Here is a 13,253-nt window from a genome sequence, read left to right as displayed (position 1 = left end):
AACCCAACATTACCACAACCAGATGGATGATGTTTTCCTTATCTTCCCTGAAGGTATTCCTCTTCTGTGGTTCCTTATGCCAGTGAATGTCACCACCACACCCAGGCCAGATATCTGGGTGTGACAATGTCCTGTCCCTTCACCTCCTTCACAGCTCAGATACAGACATCATCTCCATTTCTTTCAAATCAAAGCATTTGTTTAATCTTTTTTCTCTACCATAGGTATATGCTATGGGAGGATGTAAGGATACAAAACTAAAATAGTCCTTTCCCTCGAGGAGGCTAGAGGAACCACACACCTAAACAGGAAACACTGCCGTGTGTCTTTAGGGGGTGGGGCATGTTTCAGTGGCTGACTCGTTAAAAAAAAAAATTTACTTTCCAAGATTGCTTTGCCATGAATTACCTGTTAGATCATTCTAGATCAACCTTTCAGAGAATTTTCATTTTACTCTCATGTTTATTATGTCATTTTTGATCATTTTCATCCTGGTCATGATGATCAAATGTGCTATATCTGACATTATTTTCTGCATGTTAAATATAGGAAAATGGAAGGCTAGAAAGGCTCACTACTTGCCCAGAGTCAAATTAATGATAAAACGAATTTAGAACACAATCTCTAGTGTTTCTGTTAGACTATGCCACCCACAACTGAAACCTGTATGGGTAAACATGACGGGATTCCATTTCCTCCTTTGTCATAGACAGAAGCAGGGTCTTACTTCTGTGCAAGCTCAACATCGGACAAACACAGAGGGAGACAGAGCAGAGGGCAAGAACGCCACATGCCCAAGGACTAGAGGACCAGGTGGAGGGAAAGAGCCAAGATTCAGGAGGGGGCTGGTAATAAGACAGAATGGTGAGCCCAAGTGCTATATATGCATTTCTCCCTCAGCCCCTCCCCGCTTCCAGATGCCTCATTTCTGGACGTCACTCAGCACACGCGATAGACTTTCCTGCCATCCCCTTACAACCAGAAACATGGCTGCCGCAATGGTAACCATTCACTGGAGCAGCTGCCCTCAGCATGAAGTGGGGGCTCCAGAGAATGCCGAGGCCAGAAGCATGACTGTTTGAGGAACTCTGAAAGGCCTTTAGATCAAACATCTCCCCTGCCCTGGGTCTTATCAAAACTTATTTTCAAGGAACAGTAAATTTTAATTGGTTTGAGGCTTGAGGTTATCTCAGAGGAGTATCATGTAAACGGGGATTCCTTTATTTAGTTAATTTCTTTCTACCGCGGGAAATGGCCTTAAGAGAATGAGAAAAAAAACTAAATGCATTTTTATGAGACACTATTAGAGTCAGAGAGACTGTCTAGGCCAGTAAGGGCCCACACGGAAGATTGTTGACCAGGCTGGGGCACCTGGAGGATGGGAGGAGGCAGGCGGGGACAGGGAGTGTGTCATGAAGGATGGGGGTAGGGCAGAAAGAGAAGGGGTGAGGGAATGCTAAAGGTAAAAGTCAACTGCTTCACAATTCCAAAAAGTGCAGGTGTCAACCGTTATATAGGTTCATTTCTAGGGCCCACTCTCCAGTAGGAGATGCAGAGAACCCATTAAGGGTGAGTGTTTTATCATTCAAGGCTTTGTTTCAGACACAGACCTACTAGAGAATGGACTTAGGGATACGGGGAGGGGGAAGGGTGAGCTGTGACAGAGCGAGGGAGAGGCATGGACATATATACACTACCAGGCGTGGGGTAGGTAGCTAGTGGGAAATAGCCGCATAGCACAGGGAGATCAGCTCAGTGCTTTGTGACAGCCTGGAGGGGTGGGATGGGGAGGGTGGGAGGGAGGGAGACGTGGGAGGAAAGAGATATGGGAACATATGTATATGTATGGCTGATTCACTTTGTTATAAAGCAGAAACTAACACACCGTTGTAAAGCAATTATACTCCAATAAAGATGTAAAAAAAAAAAAAAAGGCTTTGTTTCATGTTATCCTGACATTAAATTTTACTTTCTGAATGGCTGAATGTTCTCCAGGACTGTGCTCACTATGAAAAGGAGTGAAGCTGACACTGAGCCAAAAATAAACAGTTTAGGATCTCACAAATGAAGTTCTGTAGCTAGTGCCTCTATGCCACATTACCCGTCATTACCTGTTCCTCAGTGGTGTCGTGTACAGCTGAAGAGGTTGTGCACTGCCCAACTCCAGAGAGAATCATTCACATAGTCTATGGTTTGAATTGCATTCTCTGGAGTTGGGAAGCACACAGTCTGCACAACCATACACACATCTTATGCCGCTTAATAACCAGTGGGGAGAAAGTGAGTAAAGATATGAGACTAGTTCAAGAGAGACCTAATGGGTAAAGAGGATAAACTGAATATGCTCCAGAATAGGAGGTCCAGATGCTGACCACTTCCTTCCCCAGAGGCATTCAGGGCACCAGTAGACATTCTCAGGCACACCTCTTGGCAACCACCACTGTGTATTACTGTCACTTTATGGAGTGAGTTATCAGGGCATTAGGCAAAGTGTCAAGGATTCTAAGAGTCAAGGACTTGTTTCCTGACCTCCTCTCCTGAAGTTTACACACCACTTGAATAGCAAGAGTGAGCACGATAAATAAATATAAAGAAAAAAATCAAATAAAAGAAGAGAAAAAGGAAGATATATGCCAGACCAAGCTATACAGATGATGTTGAGAACTAAAGGATTTCAAGGAGCCTTATCTGAAGAGACTGGGGAAGTGGGTTCTAGCTGTACCTGGAACAAGAATCAGCCTTAACTGAAAGGAAAGGGGAGATGAGATCTTCCAGGCCAGGTAGAGGCTAAATGAGGACTGGCTCTGGGGTGACACATCACTCCATTTCCTTGGCTCCTTGAGTGGGTGGCCAGCCTCTGCTGTCATTTTTCACACCCGATTCGTTTGTCATGCACAAATACTCCTATTTTTGGAAATTTGGACACAGACCTCATACTGCTTAGCTGTGCCCTCTTGTGTCACTCCTCAGGACACTCTAAAGCTCTTCTCTGGCAGCCATGAATAGAAAGAGTTTAAAATTTTTAAATACCCCAAGAATGACAATTGGTGTCATAAACAAATGAACTGACAATACCCAACTTTCACCACCAGATGTCAGCCTTTGTACACTAATCAATTTCAGCAGCCCACAGACTGAACAAAGTACGTGAATTCATGATAAGCATGAATTTTCCATAGCAGCCCAGAGTCTTCAGATGGTTCTATGAGTAAACAGAGATGCTCCAAAAAATCTTGCAGTCACTGCTGGCACTCACATTGGACCCTATGTGTCAGATACCCTGCACAGCATAGAAATGAGTGTCAAGAATGTTAGATTTGGCAGGGCTAGTCAAAGGAAGACCAAAACAAAAAAGAAAACAAAAACAACCTGTTCCAGGGTTATGTAGAGAGAAGGTGGGAAAGAGAGTAGATGCTGCTTTCGTATCACCAACTGCACCCATGGCAAAAATAACTGTCCAGTTTGTAGAGCTTTCTCCTTTTGGAGAGAAGAGTTTGGAGTTGAAGACCATGTAGTCAAAACGCTGCTGGATTTATACCATACATCATCTAAGCATAATGGGCTGTGGGGGATTCTTCCCCATCAATTTGCTCACCTGGATCTCCAATCTCATCCCAAAGTCACTCCTGTGGGAGTACTGTTGTCCTCAGTGACAGATGCAATACCTTTGAAATCCAATCAGCTTGTCAATCTCCCCTTCCAATGACTTTCCATAGCACTCGAGATGTAAACTCTCATCATAACCTGCAAGGTGCTGCTTGGTCTGACCCAGCCTACCTGCCCGTACATTACCCCCTCCACCCCTCCATTCTGCCCCCGACGATGGCCATTGTTCTATCCCAAGAATAAACCAAATGCATTCCTGCGTCAGGGCCTTTGCACTCACTGTTACTTCCTCCTGGAAATTTCTTCCTAGAAATCTTTGCCTACTTGTTCCCTTACTCATTCAGGTGTCTGGAAAAACATTGCCTTCTTCTTCCCCCCCCCCCACCCCCCTCGCCAAGAAGCTTTCAGGATCTTAGTTCCTTAGTTCCCTGACCAGGGATCAAACCCCGGGCCCCTGCAGTAGGAACATCAAGTCCTAACCACTGGACAGCCAGGGGATTCCCAAAACATTGCCTTCTTAGAGAGGTCTTATCTGACTCTTCTATCTAAAATATAACCTCCTGGGGAGTTCCCTGGTGGCCTAGTGGCTAGGATTCCAGGCTTTCACTGTCGCCTGGGTTCAATCCCTGGCCAGGGAACCGAGATCCTACAAGCTGTGTGGTGCAGCCAAAAAAATAAAAATAAAATAAAATAGCAAAGGAAACATAAACAAGACGAAAAGACAACCCTCAGAATGGGAGAAGATATTTGCAAATGAAGCAACTGACAAAGGATTAATCTCCAAAATTTACAAGCAGCTCATGCAGCTCAATATCAAAAAAACAAACAACCCAATACAAAAATGGGCAGAAGACCTAAATAGATATTTCTCCAAAGAAGACATACAGATTGCCAGCAAACACATGAAAGAATGGTCAACATCACTAATCATTAGAGAAATGCAAATCAAAACCACAATGAGGTATCACCTCACACCAGTCAGAATGGCCATCATCAAAACATCTACAAACAATAAATACTGGAGAGGGTGTGGAGAAAAGGGAACCCTCTTGCACTGTTGGTGGGAATGTAAATTGATACAGCCACTATGGAGAACAGTGTGGAGGTTCCTTATAAAACTAAAAATAGAACTACCATATGACCCAGCAATCCCACTACTGGGCATATACTCTGAGAAATCCATAATTCAAAAAGAGTCATGTACCACAATGTTCACTGCATCTCTATTTACAATAGCCAGGATATGGAAGCAACCTAAGTGTCTATTGACAGATGAATGGATAAAGAAGATGTGGCACATATATGCAATGGAATATTACTCAGCCATAAAAAGAAATGAAATTGAGTTACTTGTAGTGAGGTGGGTGGACTTAGAGTCTGTCATACAGACTGAAGTAAGTCAGAAAGAGAAAAACAAATACCGTATACTAACACATATATATGAAATCTAAAAAAAAATTTTAAATGGTTCTAAAGAACCTAGGGGCAGGACAGGAATAAAGATTCAGACATAGAGAATGGACTTGAGGGTACGGGGAAGGGGAAGGGTAAGCTGGGACGAAGTGAGAGAGTGGCATGGACATATATACACTACCAAATGTAAAATAGATAGCTAGTGGAAAGCAGCCGCATAGCACAGGGAGATCAGCTCGGTGCTTTGTGACCACCTAGTGGGGTGGGAGGGAGGGAGACGCAAGAGGGAAGAGATATGGGAACATATGTATATGTATAGCTGATTTACTTTGTTATAAAGCAGAAACTAACACACCATTGTAAAGCAATTATACTCCAATAAAGATGTTAAAAAAATAAAATAAAATAACATCATCCAAACCCCATTTCACTGCATCTCCTCACCCACTTTATTTTTCTCTATAGACCTACCATTCTCTGGAATTATATATTTCTTTGTTTACTTGTTTGTTACCGTCTTCCATACTAGAATGTAAGCTCATGAGGGCAGGGACCTGTGGGTCTTGTTTACTTCTCTATCCTCCATGCTTAAAAAGCAGTGTATACACAGCAGCCCCACAATAAATATTTGTTGAGTGAATACAGGAAATTCGTTCTCTTACCCTACAAGTTGCTTTTCCATTTCTGTTCATGGCACTACTTTTATCCCAGTCAAATTACCAAACCTGGGAGTATTTTTGACTCAACACTTTCCCTCATTTCTACATTTTATCATTGCCTAGACTTTTCTATTCTTCCATGAGTCCATCCCCTTGCCCTCTATTCCCACAGACAGTGCCTTAGACAATTGTCTTGTCATCTCATCCTGGGACTATTGCAATCACTTCCCTCAGTATTTCTGCCTCCAGTCTATCCTGCCCATCACACCAGCCTAACTGCAACTGCCCTCAACAAATCACGACCTCCTATTACCCCATCCCGCCCCACAAAACACAGGAACACATACACATACACACACTCACACACACACATGCACACAACACCCTCCCAAATTCCTGAGTTCAGACCCCATCAGAATAAAATCTCTACTATTCCTCTATGAAAATCCTTTCCTCCAGTTCATCTGGTCTCTCTGTTCCCTGATCTTGCCTTACCTTTTCCTGACATTGTGTACACTGTTCCTCTTACCGGAAATACCCTCCACACATTACTCTGGTTACATCCCCTTCCCATTCTCCATATCCCAACCCAAGTCCTCCTTTCTTTATAAAACTCCCATTAACCACTAAACACTATGGTGATGTCTCCCACCTCTGGCCTCTTGTCTCTAGCACCCACTTAAATGATTAGTGGTTTTAATCATTTAAGTCTTTAAAATTATCTAGTGCTTTTTACACACACACACACACACACACGCACACACACGCACAAGCATGTGTGCAGACATGCATACACACACATTCATTTACCTCTGCTGGGCATCCTACCCACCTCCAAATACTACCAAATTGAAACAAAGTGTTACCATTTACTCTCTACCCATGTAAAATTATAGAACACTGGTTCTATAACTGGTTCAATTTCTTAAGTTTTAGGATGAACAAACTGAGTCCTAAAGAGGCTAGGAGACATTAAACAGCAATTCAGTAATCTGACTATTGTCTCTTGTTTTAGAATGAACTTCAGCTCCAGAATAATACACTTACCATGAAGTTCTTTTTTCCCAGACAGAATTTGATAGAATATATGGTAGTTCCTCTCTCCAGGCTGCTGGAAAACAACCCGGGATTTTTCAAGCAAATCTGCATGATGAGACATGAGTAAAGATTCAAACGTAGGTGTAGAAGAAAAGTAATTAGACAGTGCTATGGCTACTTACAGATGTCGATGTCTGCAGATGACAGCTTGCCTCTGGCACAAAAGTGCATCCCGATGAACTGGCCCTGGGTGGACACAGAACACAGTCTCCTATTGAAACATTCCAAGCAGTTGCAATGGCTTCATTACACACATCACTCCCAAAGTGACTACTTGCCCCAAAGTTAAAAAAATGCAACACGGGTCTGTGATGGCACCAATTAATGTCGAGAGGCAGCTGGAGTGTCATCAGGACGAGCAGTGGTCCTGGAGTCTAGCCTCAGACCTGCTCATTGCTGGCTGTGTCTTCTGTTTCTCTTCTTCTTATTTTTTTTTTTATTGAAGTGCAGTTGATTTAAAATGTACTAGTTCAGGTATACAGCAAAGTGATTCAGTTATACATACGTGTGTGTGTGTGTGTGTGTGTGTGTGTGTGTATTCTTTTTCAGATTCTTTTCCATTACAGCTCACTACAAGACACTGAGTATAGTCCCCTGTGCTATACAGTAGGTCCCCATTCATTATCTATTTTATATATAGTTATGCGTATATATCAACCCCAAACTCCTAATTTATCCCCTCCTCCTTGGCTGTTCATTCTTGCGTGCATTATAGAATCTCTCTGGGCCTCAGTGTTCTTATCTAAAAGTGAGAAAAATAATATCTGCTTGGCGTATTATTCCATTTATTAAACAGACATTCGTTGAGCATCTGCTATGATCCAGAAAACCTGCTAGGCACTGGAGATACCACATTAGAAAAGTAGGTGTGTTCATGGCTCTTCTAGATTCTAGGTGTAAGCAGCTAATGTAACAGCTCTAATGTAGGAACATTTGGTGTGTTTTGAAATCAAAAGAAAAGGCAGTTGTGCAGGAGTGTAGCAAGTAAGAGAAAAGGGGGCAGAAAATGGAGTCTGAGGCAGGCCTGTCAATGAAAAGCCATAAGATAGGATCTAGTGGGGCAGAGAGTCTGCCCAAAAGTGACAGAGCCCAGGTGCATCAAGACGCAGCCAAGGAGGCAGTCCAGGGGGTTAGAGCCCGCAGGACGAGGATGTTAGTACAGAGGGGAAGGCAGACTGGTAGACGTATACCCATGCAAGGAAGGAATCAGACCAGGACTGCAGCCAGGCAAGAGAAGGAGAGTGGCCAATACAAGGTGATTAAGCCATTAAGTTAAAAAATGCAGGGCTTCCCTGGTGGCGCAGTGGTTGAGAGTCCGCCTGCCGATGCAGGGGACACGGGTTCGTGCCCCGGTCCGGGAGGATCCCACATGCCGCGGAGCGGCTGGGCCCGTGAGCCATGGCCGCTGAGCCTGCGCGTCTGGAGCCTGTGCTCCGCAACGGGAGAGGCCATAGCAGTGAGAGGCCCGCGTACCGAAAAAAAAAAAAAAAAATGCAGGCTACTGGGAGTCACACACACAAACATACACATGTATATATATACACATATGTGTACCTTTATGCATATGTACATTTACATATAAATATGTGTATTGTCAACTGAAAAAAATGCACAACCTAAAAGTTGAGAATTATGTTTATTCGGTGGACGTTCTGAGGACTTAAGCCCAGAAGACAGCCTCTCAGGTAGCTCTGAGGGACTGCTCCGCAGAGGTAAGGGAGGTCCCTGGATATATAGGAGTTTTTGCAACAGAAACCAGGTAGTCAGAACATCAAAAGATTACTGCTAATTAAAGAAAATCAGACATCTCAAGTTAATGAATTTAGTGCTTTTTGATGTATGGGAAGATGCAAGAGTCTGGCTCATTGAAATTGCCCCTTTGATATGCACCTTAACTATCTAGGGCCAATATCTTGCTTTTCTCCAACCTGAATCCCCTCAGGGTACACAGTGGTGGGGTAGGGGGCGACTACAGTGGCTGATGGCTTGATGGCTGCAACATCCTTTTTTACTGAAATGGCAGGTGACATTCTTTGTGCATAGTATACATACAGAGTATTAATCAAAAGAATTTAACCTGCATTTCTTGATTTTCTGAACCTTCTTTCCTTCTCCCTTCTTTCCTTCCTTCTTTCCATTCATCCATTTTGTTTACTTTGCTTTTCTACTTCTTTATTCCCTTCTATCCTTCCAACTTTTTTCTTGTTCTTGGTCTTTTTCAGTTGCTTTCTTTACTTATTTACGTTTCTTTCTACTTACTGTTCTTTTCTTTCTTCCTTTTCTTTTACTCTCTTCCCTTTCCTTTATCTTCCTTTTTTCCCTCCCTCTCTTCCATCTTTCCTTTTGCACTCTCGTTTTTTTTTTTTTCAGCTTTCTTTCTTTCATATTTAAGCGGAAACTGCCTCCACATCCTAACAAATCCCCAATCTAGCTGTTGTTTTATTGCCCAGTATTAGTACCCGCTATGCAGCCGGACGTAGCAAGCAGATGTAAGTGTAGTCAGGGCAGCTCTAAGGCTTTGGAGGGAAACCAGCCAAATCAGCAGGAGGCTGTTATGTAATTACGCCTAGAGTCAAACAGGAAGCCTTCTGCAAATGTCCTTGTAAATTATATCATGGCTCCCTGCCACTCATTCTTGGCATAAAACGGATTAGTGAAGCTTGAGTTTGAAATCCAAATCCTTTTTCTATCATGGGACTGCTAGTTATCAAAAGCTACTTTAAAAAGTGCTTTCTCCCCGTGCCCCTCCAAAAAATCCTCAGTGAAAAATATGCAGGGGCAGGGGGGCCATAGGCAAGAGTAGAAACAATAATTGTAGTAAGTGAATTTGGAAGTGCTTCCTAAAATGACTTATTACAAGGAGTATAGGAAATTATGAAGGAGAAAGTATTTACAGATCTGTAAAATGTACTAAAATATAAAACATTATTAGAATTTGCTGAATGAGCTTCCCTACTGGGAGTATAAAGAAATTTGACACTATTAAGATAAATATTTTCTTCCTGAAATTGACCAAACCGCAGAAGCTTCTCAAGCACATATTTCTATGTATTTTTAATTGTCTTAATGATGAAGCTGGCGGACTTCCTTGAGGAATCTAACAATATTATGAACATTAATCAATAACCTTCTTTGATGTTCTAAAAATTTTTTTGGATCTGTGTGCTCAGGCATGAGTTTTACCATTTGCTAAAAACTAAAGACTCTGATATATTGCTCAATCATGTTACTTACAAAGCGAGAGGAGTTGTCATTTCTCAGGGTTTTGGCATTTCCAAATGCTTCCAAGACAGGATTCACTCATTTGATTTGATTTTGTAGAGTCCCCTGGGATACAGGTAAGAGAAATACAGCTGATGAAACTTTTCCCAGAATTCTGTAATATGGCAAGTCCTCCATACCCAGGTCAAACCTCTTTCTTGTTTTGGTAACCAGTAGCCAAAAACTACTTCCAAATTTGGTGATGAAAGGTTATTTTGGAATGGTAACTCAAAAATAGATGGATGAGGGCTTCCCTGGTGGCACAGTGGTTGAGAGTCCACCTGCCGATGCAGGGGACATGGGTTCGTGCCCCGGTCCGGGAAGATCCCACATGCCGCGGAGCGGCTGGACCCATGAGCCATGGCCGCTGAGCCTGCGTGTCTGGAGCCTGTGCTCCGCAACAGGAGAGGGCATAGCAGTGAGAGGCCCGCGTACCGCAAAAAAAAAAAAAAAAAAATAGATGGATGAAAGATTGACAATATATGATGCCCCATGACTATATGTGGGAGTTCATTTACTTGCAATGTTTCTCTTTTGGTTGGCATTGGCCTGAGTAGGAAAAGAAAACTGGTATTTTACCAAAGTAAACAACAACAACAAATACCATAGCCTATTTCCAAACTTCATTCCATATATTCCCCCTCATTGCTAATCTGCCTCTCTTCCCATTCAATCCTCACACCTGGAAATTTATCCAAAAATAATACAGCAGATGCGGCATTATTAAATTACATTTTTGCTTGCTATTATTCCTAAGTAACCTAGAGGTTCATACCAAGCGGTGACTTGAAATGGTATTATTGGTCTTGAATTTGAATCATATTGGCTCAGGCTGATGGGCCAAAGCAGGTCACCTACACTGAGAAAGTCCTAATGACCACTTAGCACCTAAACTGCAACATAGCTTTGTTTTTTTCCAGTCAGCCTCAAAGATACATTTTATGGGGGGCATTTTATAGTATGTGGTATTTAAGAATTTATAGATTTACAAATACTATATTCCTTCTATGTATTATGGGTCTACTGTCCTTTAAAGAAATAAAAGGGCTATATAAGCAAAATTTTTCACAGAACTTTTATGTATTATGTATTGTGTTATGTATTATCATAGGGCTCAATGGTTAGACCAAACAAACAAATGCACACAAAACAACCTAAAATGTACACACAAATGAAGGAATATCTAGTGAATAATAGAATCCAGTGATACCTAGAGAAATCGATCAAATTCAGGAATGTGGTGGTTGGAAAAGAAACTTTCCATGGTGTGGAAATTGGACTAGATTGCTATTTTGATACACTTCTTATCTTGCAAATACAGCAGGAAACATCTAGGATCATACGGAAAAAGCAAAGCAGCAACGCCAGACATAGATGAGAGGCTCCAACAGCTCAGTAACTCATTGATTTTGAGTTTTGCTCAGCATTATCTAATCTTATTTTACATACCAACTCTCATGGTCTAGGTATCCTCAGATTATTACCATCAACCTGTTAATGGAGCTAAACAAAGTAAGCTAAAGCAAAAATTACCAAGGATTAAAATAATTAGAGAAAGAGAGAAGGTAAAGTTTTCAGAACGTAGAATGTGATTGCAGTTGAGTGTACATCCATTGGGCATTTGGGATTTGGTCCAGAAGTTAGTGGTAAAGGAAGCAGAGTTCTTTCTATTGGTACATATTTGAGGGATTCTGACAGCTCACAGCAGCTAAAGAAATACCACAAAGAAGATATTTCAATATTAAGAAATATCAAAAGTGGCCATTCAAGGCATTGGTAACCCTAGTTTTGGGGGAAGGTGGTTTGGATCTTAAGTAGCTAATTCTCAGAGGGTCCAAGCAACAAAGATCAGGCCAGTAAATGCCCCTTGAAGCAGATCTGAAACAAATTGGTTCAGAGTACTTGATGATCCTCCCAAGAGGCAAAGGAAAAATGGGGAAGATGACTTTTCTATAATTTTTTAATTGTTCTGTGGTGCGGTTTCCTCCTTTCTCCCCATAAGTGATCGGGGCAGAGCCTCCATGATTAGCAGATAGGGCCACCCACCTTTTCTGCCAAGATTTATAAACACTTACTGGCTTTTCTTCGGATTCACCCGTGGTTGCTATGGTGGCAAAGTACTGGATAATATGACACAGTTCAATGACACAGCTAACTGGTTGAGATTATAAATGCAATGAAAGATAAATAATTTGAACCATATAAACTAAGGCAAGAGGGAAAGTTTTATAGAAAAGTGGAACTTAAGAGGGAACTTGAAGGAGATGCAGACATTTAGTTGTTTGGGAGAAGGAAAAGGACATCTCAGGCTGGAAAAAACATCATGAGCAAAAATCTAGAGTAGGGAAAGATCAAAGACTTTATAAAAATAAGAAGCCTGTTCCTCATGGTCCTGTTAACAAAAAGCTGTGGAGTATCTTTGCTAATTAGAGATAGGTCTCCTCACCACCAACTATTCAAGAGATTGTCACATATGAAGGCTACCATCACATGGCCAGGTCCCTCGGAAGAGAACCTACCAAACATTCTACCAGGAAGTTGAGCTTTAGATTTCCCTTTTACCTTTGATAATCAGCTAACTTTGTAACGTGGAGAGAACACAACGGTGAATTTATAGCCTCTCACCCAAAGCATCATAGGATCAAGGCCTGCCTTTATCTGCCTGAAACTCCAGAAAATAGTCTATCCTCTGCAAAGGGCTAAACTTTAGCCACCCTTCTAGCTCTAAGATTCTGAGACCTATTATTTTTCTGGGGATGGCTGAAGTCAATGGACAGCCCAACACACGTGGCAGCATCCTCACTGCATAGAAAGAGCAAGAATTTGAGCATTTGACTGCTTCTAGAGTTCCAGCCTCTCCCCTCAACCACCAGGCTGACAGTTCACCTGGCCAGCCAATGCTCTGCCTATCAAAATTAACATACAATATGGTATCAGTGAAATCCTTTCCATCCTTCTTCTTCACTCCCTTTTCTTGTCCCTCTAAGCCTCACCATCTTTTAGTTCCCACTACTTAATGTACCTTGGCCTGCCCCATTCTGGTTGCTCACAACAGCAAGTTATCTATTCTGTGGTCATACCCACTGGACTTTCAGTCTTTCCGCCCAGTTAGCCAGACCAGAGAACTTTGAAAATGATTATTTGGACAGGGAGCTCTCTTCATCAAGAAAATGATTAAGACCAGCATGTGCACCGCAGGTTCCAAAGGATCTTCTA

At 42.1% G+C, this 13,253-nt stretch overlaps 1 protein-coding gene across 1 annotated transcript in view; it reads right to left on the bottom strand.

The window, feature by feature from the left end:
• The window catches only part of MYH15 (myosin heavy chain 15), a 164,827-nt gene that overhangs the window by 142,429 nt on the left and 9,145 nt on the right, over positions 1 to 13,253 (bottom strand). Inside the window, 5 exon segments of the mRNA XM_049709855.1 lie at positions 6,726 to 6,821; positions 6,899 to 6,962; positions 10,011 to 10,103; positions 12,113 to 12,192; positions 13,060 to 13,082. Coding sequence (XP_049565812.1) covers positions 6,726 to 6,821; positions 6,899 to 6,962; positions 10,011 to 10,103; positions 12,113 to 12,192; positions 13,060 to 13,082 — 356 coding nt within the window.

Source organism: Orcinus orca, chromosome 5 (genome assembly GCF_937001465.1).
Source record: "Orcinus orca chromosome 5, mOrcOrc1.1, whole genome shotgun sequence".
Lineage (NCBI taxonomy): Eukaryota > Metazoa > Chordata > Mammalia > Artiodactyla > Delphinidae > Orcinus > Orcinus orca.
Note: the sequence above shows the minus strand (reverse complement) of the source record. Positions and strands in the feature narration are given on the sequence as shown.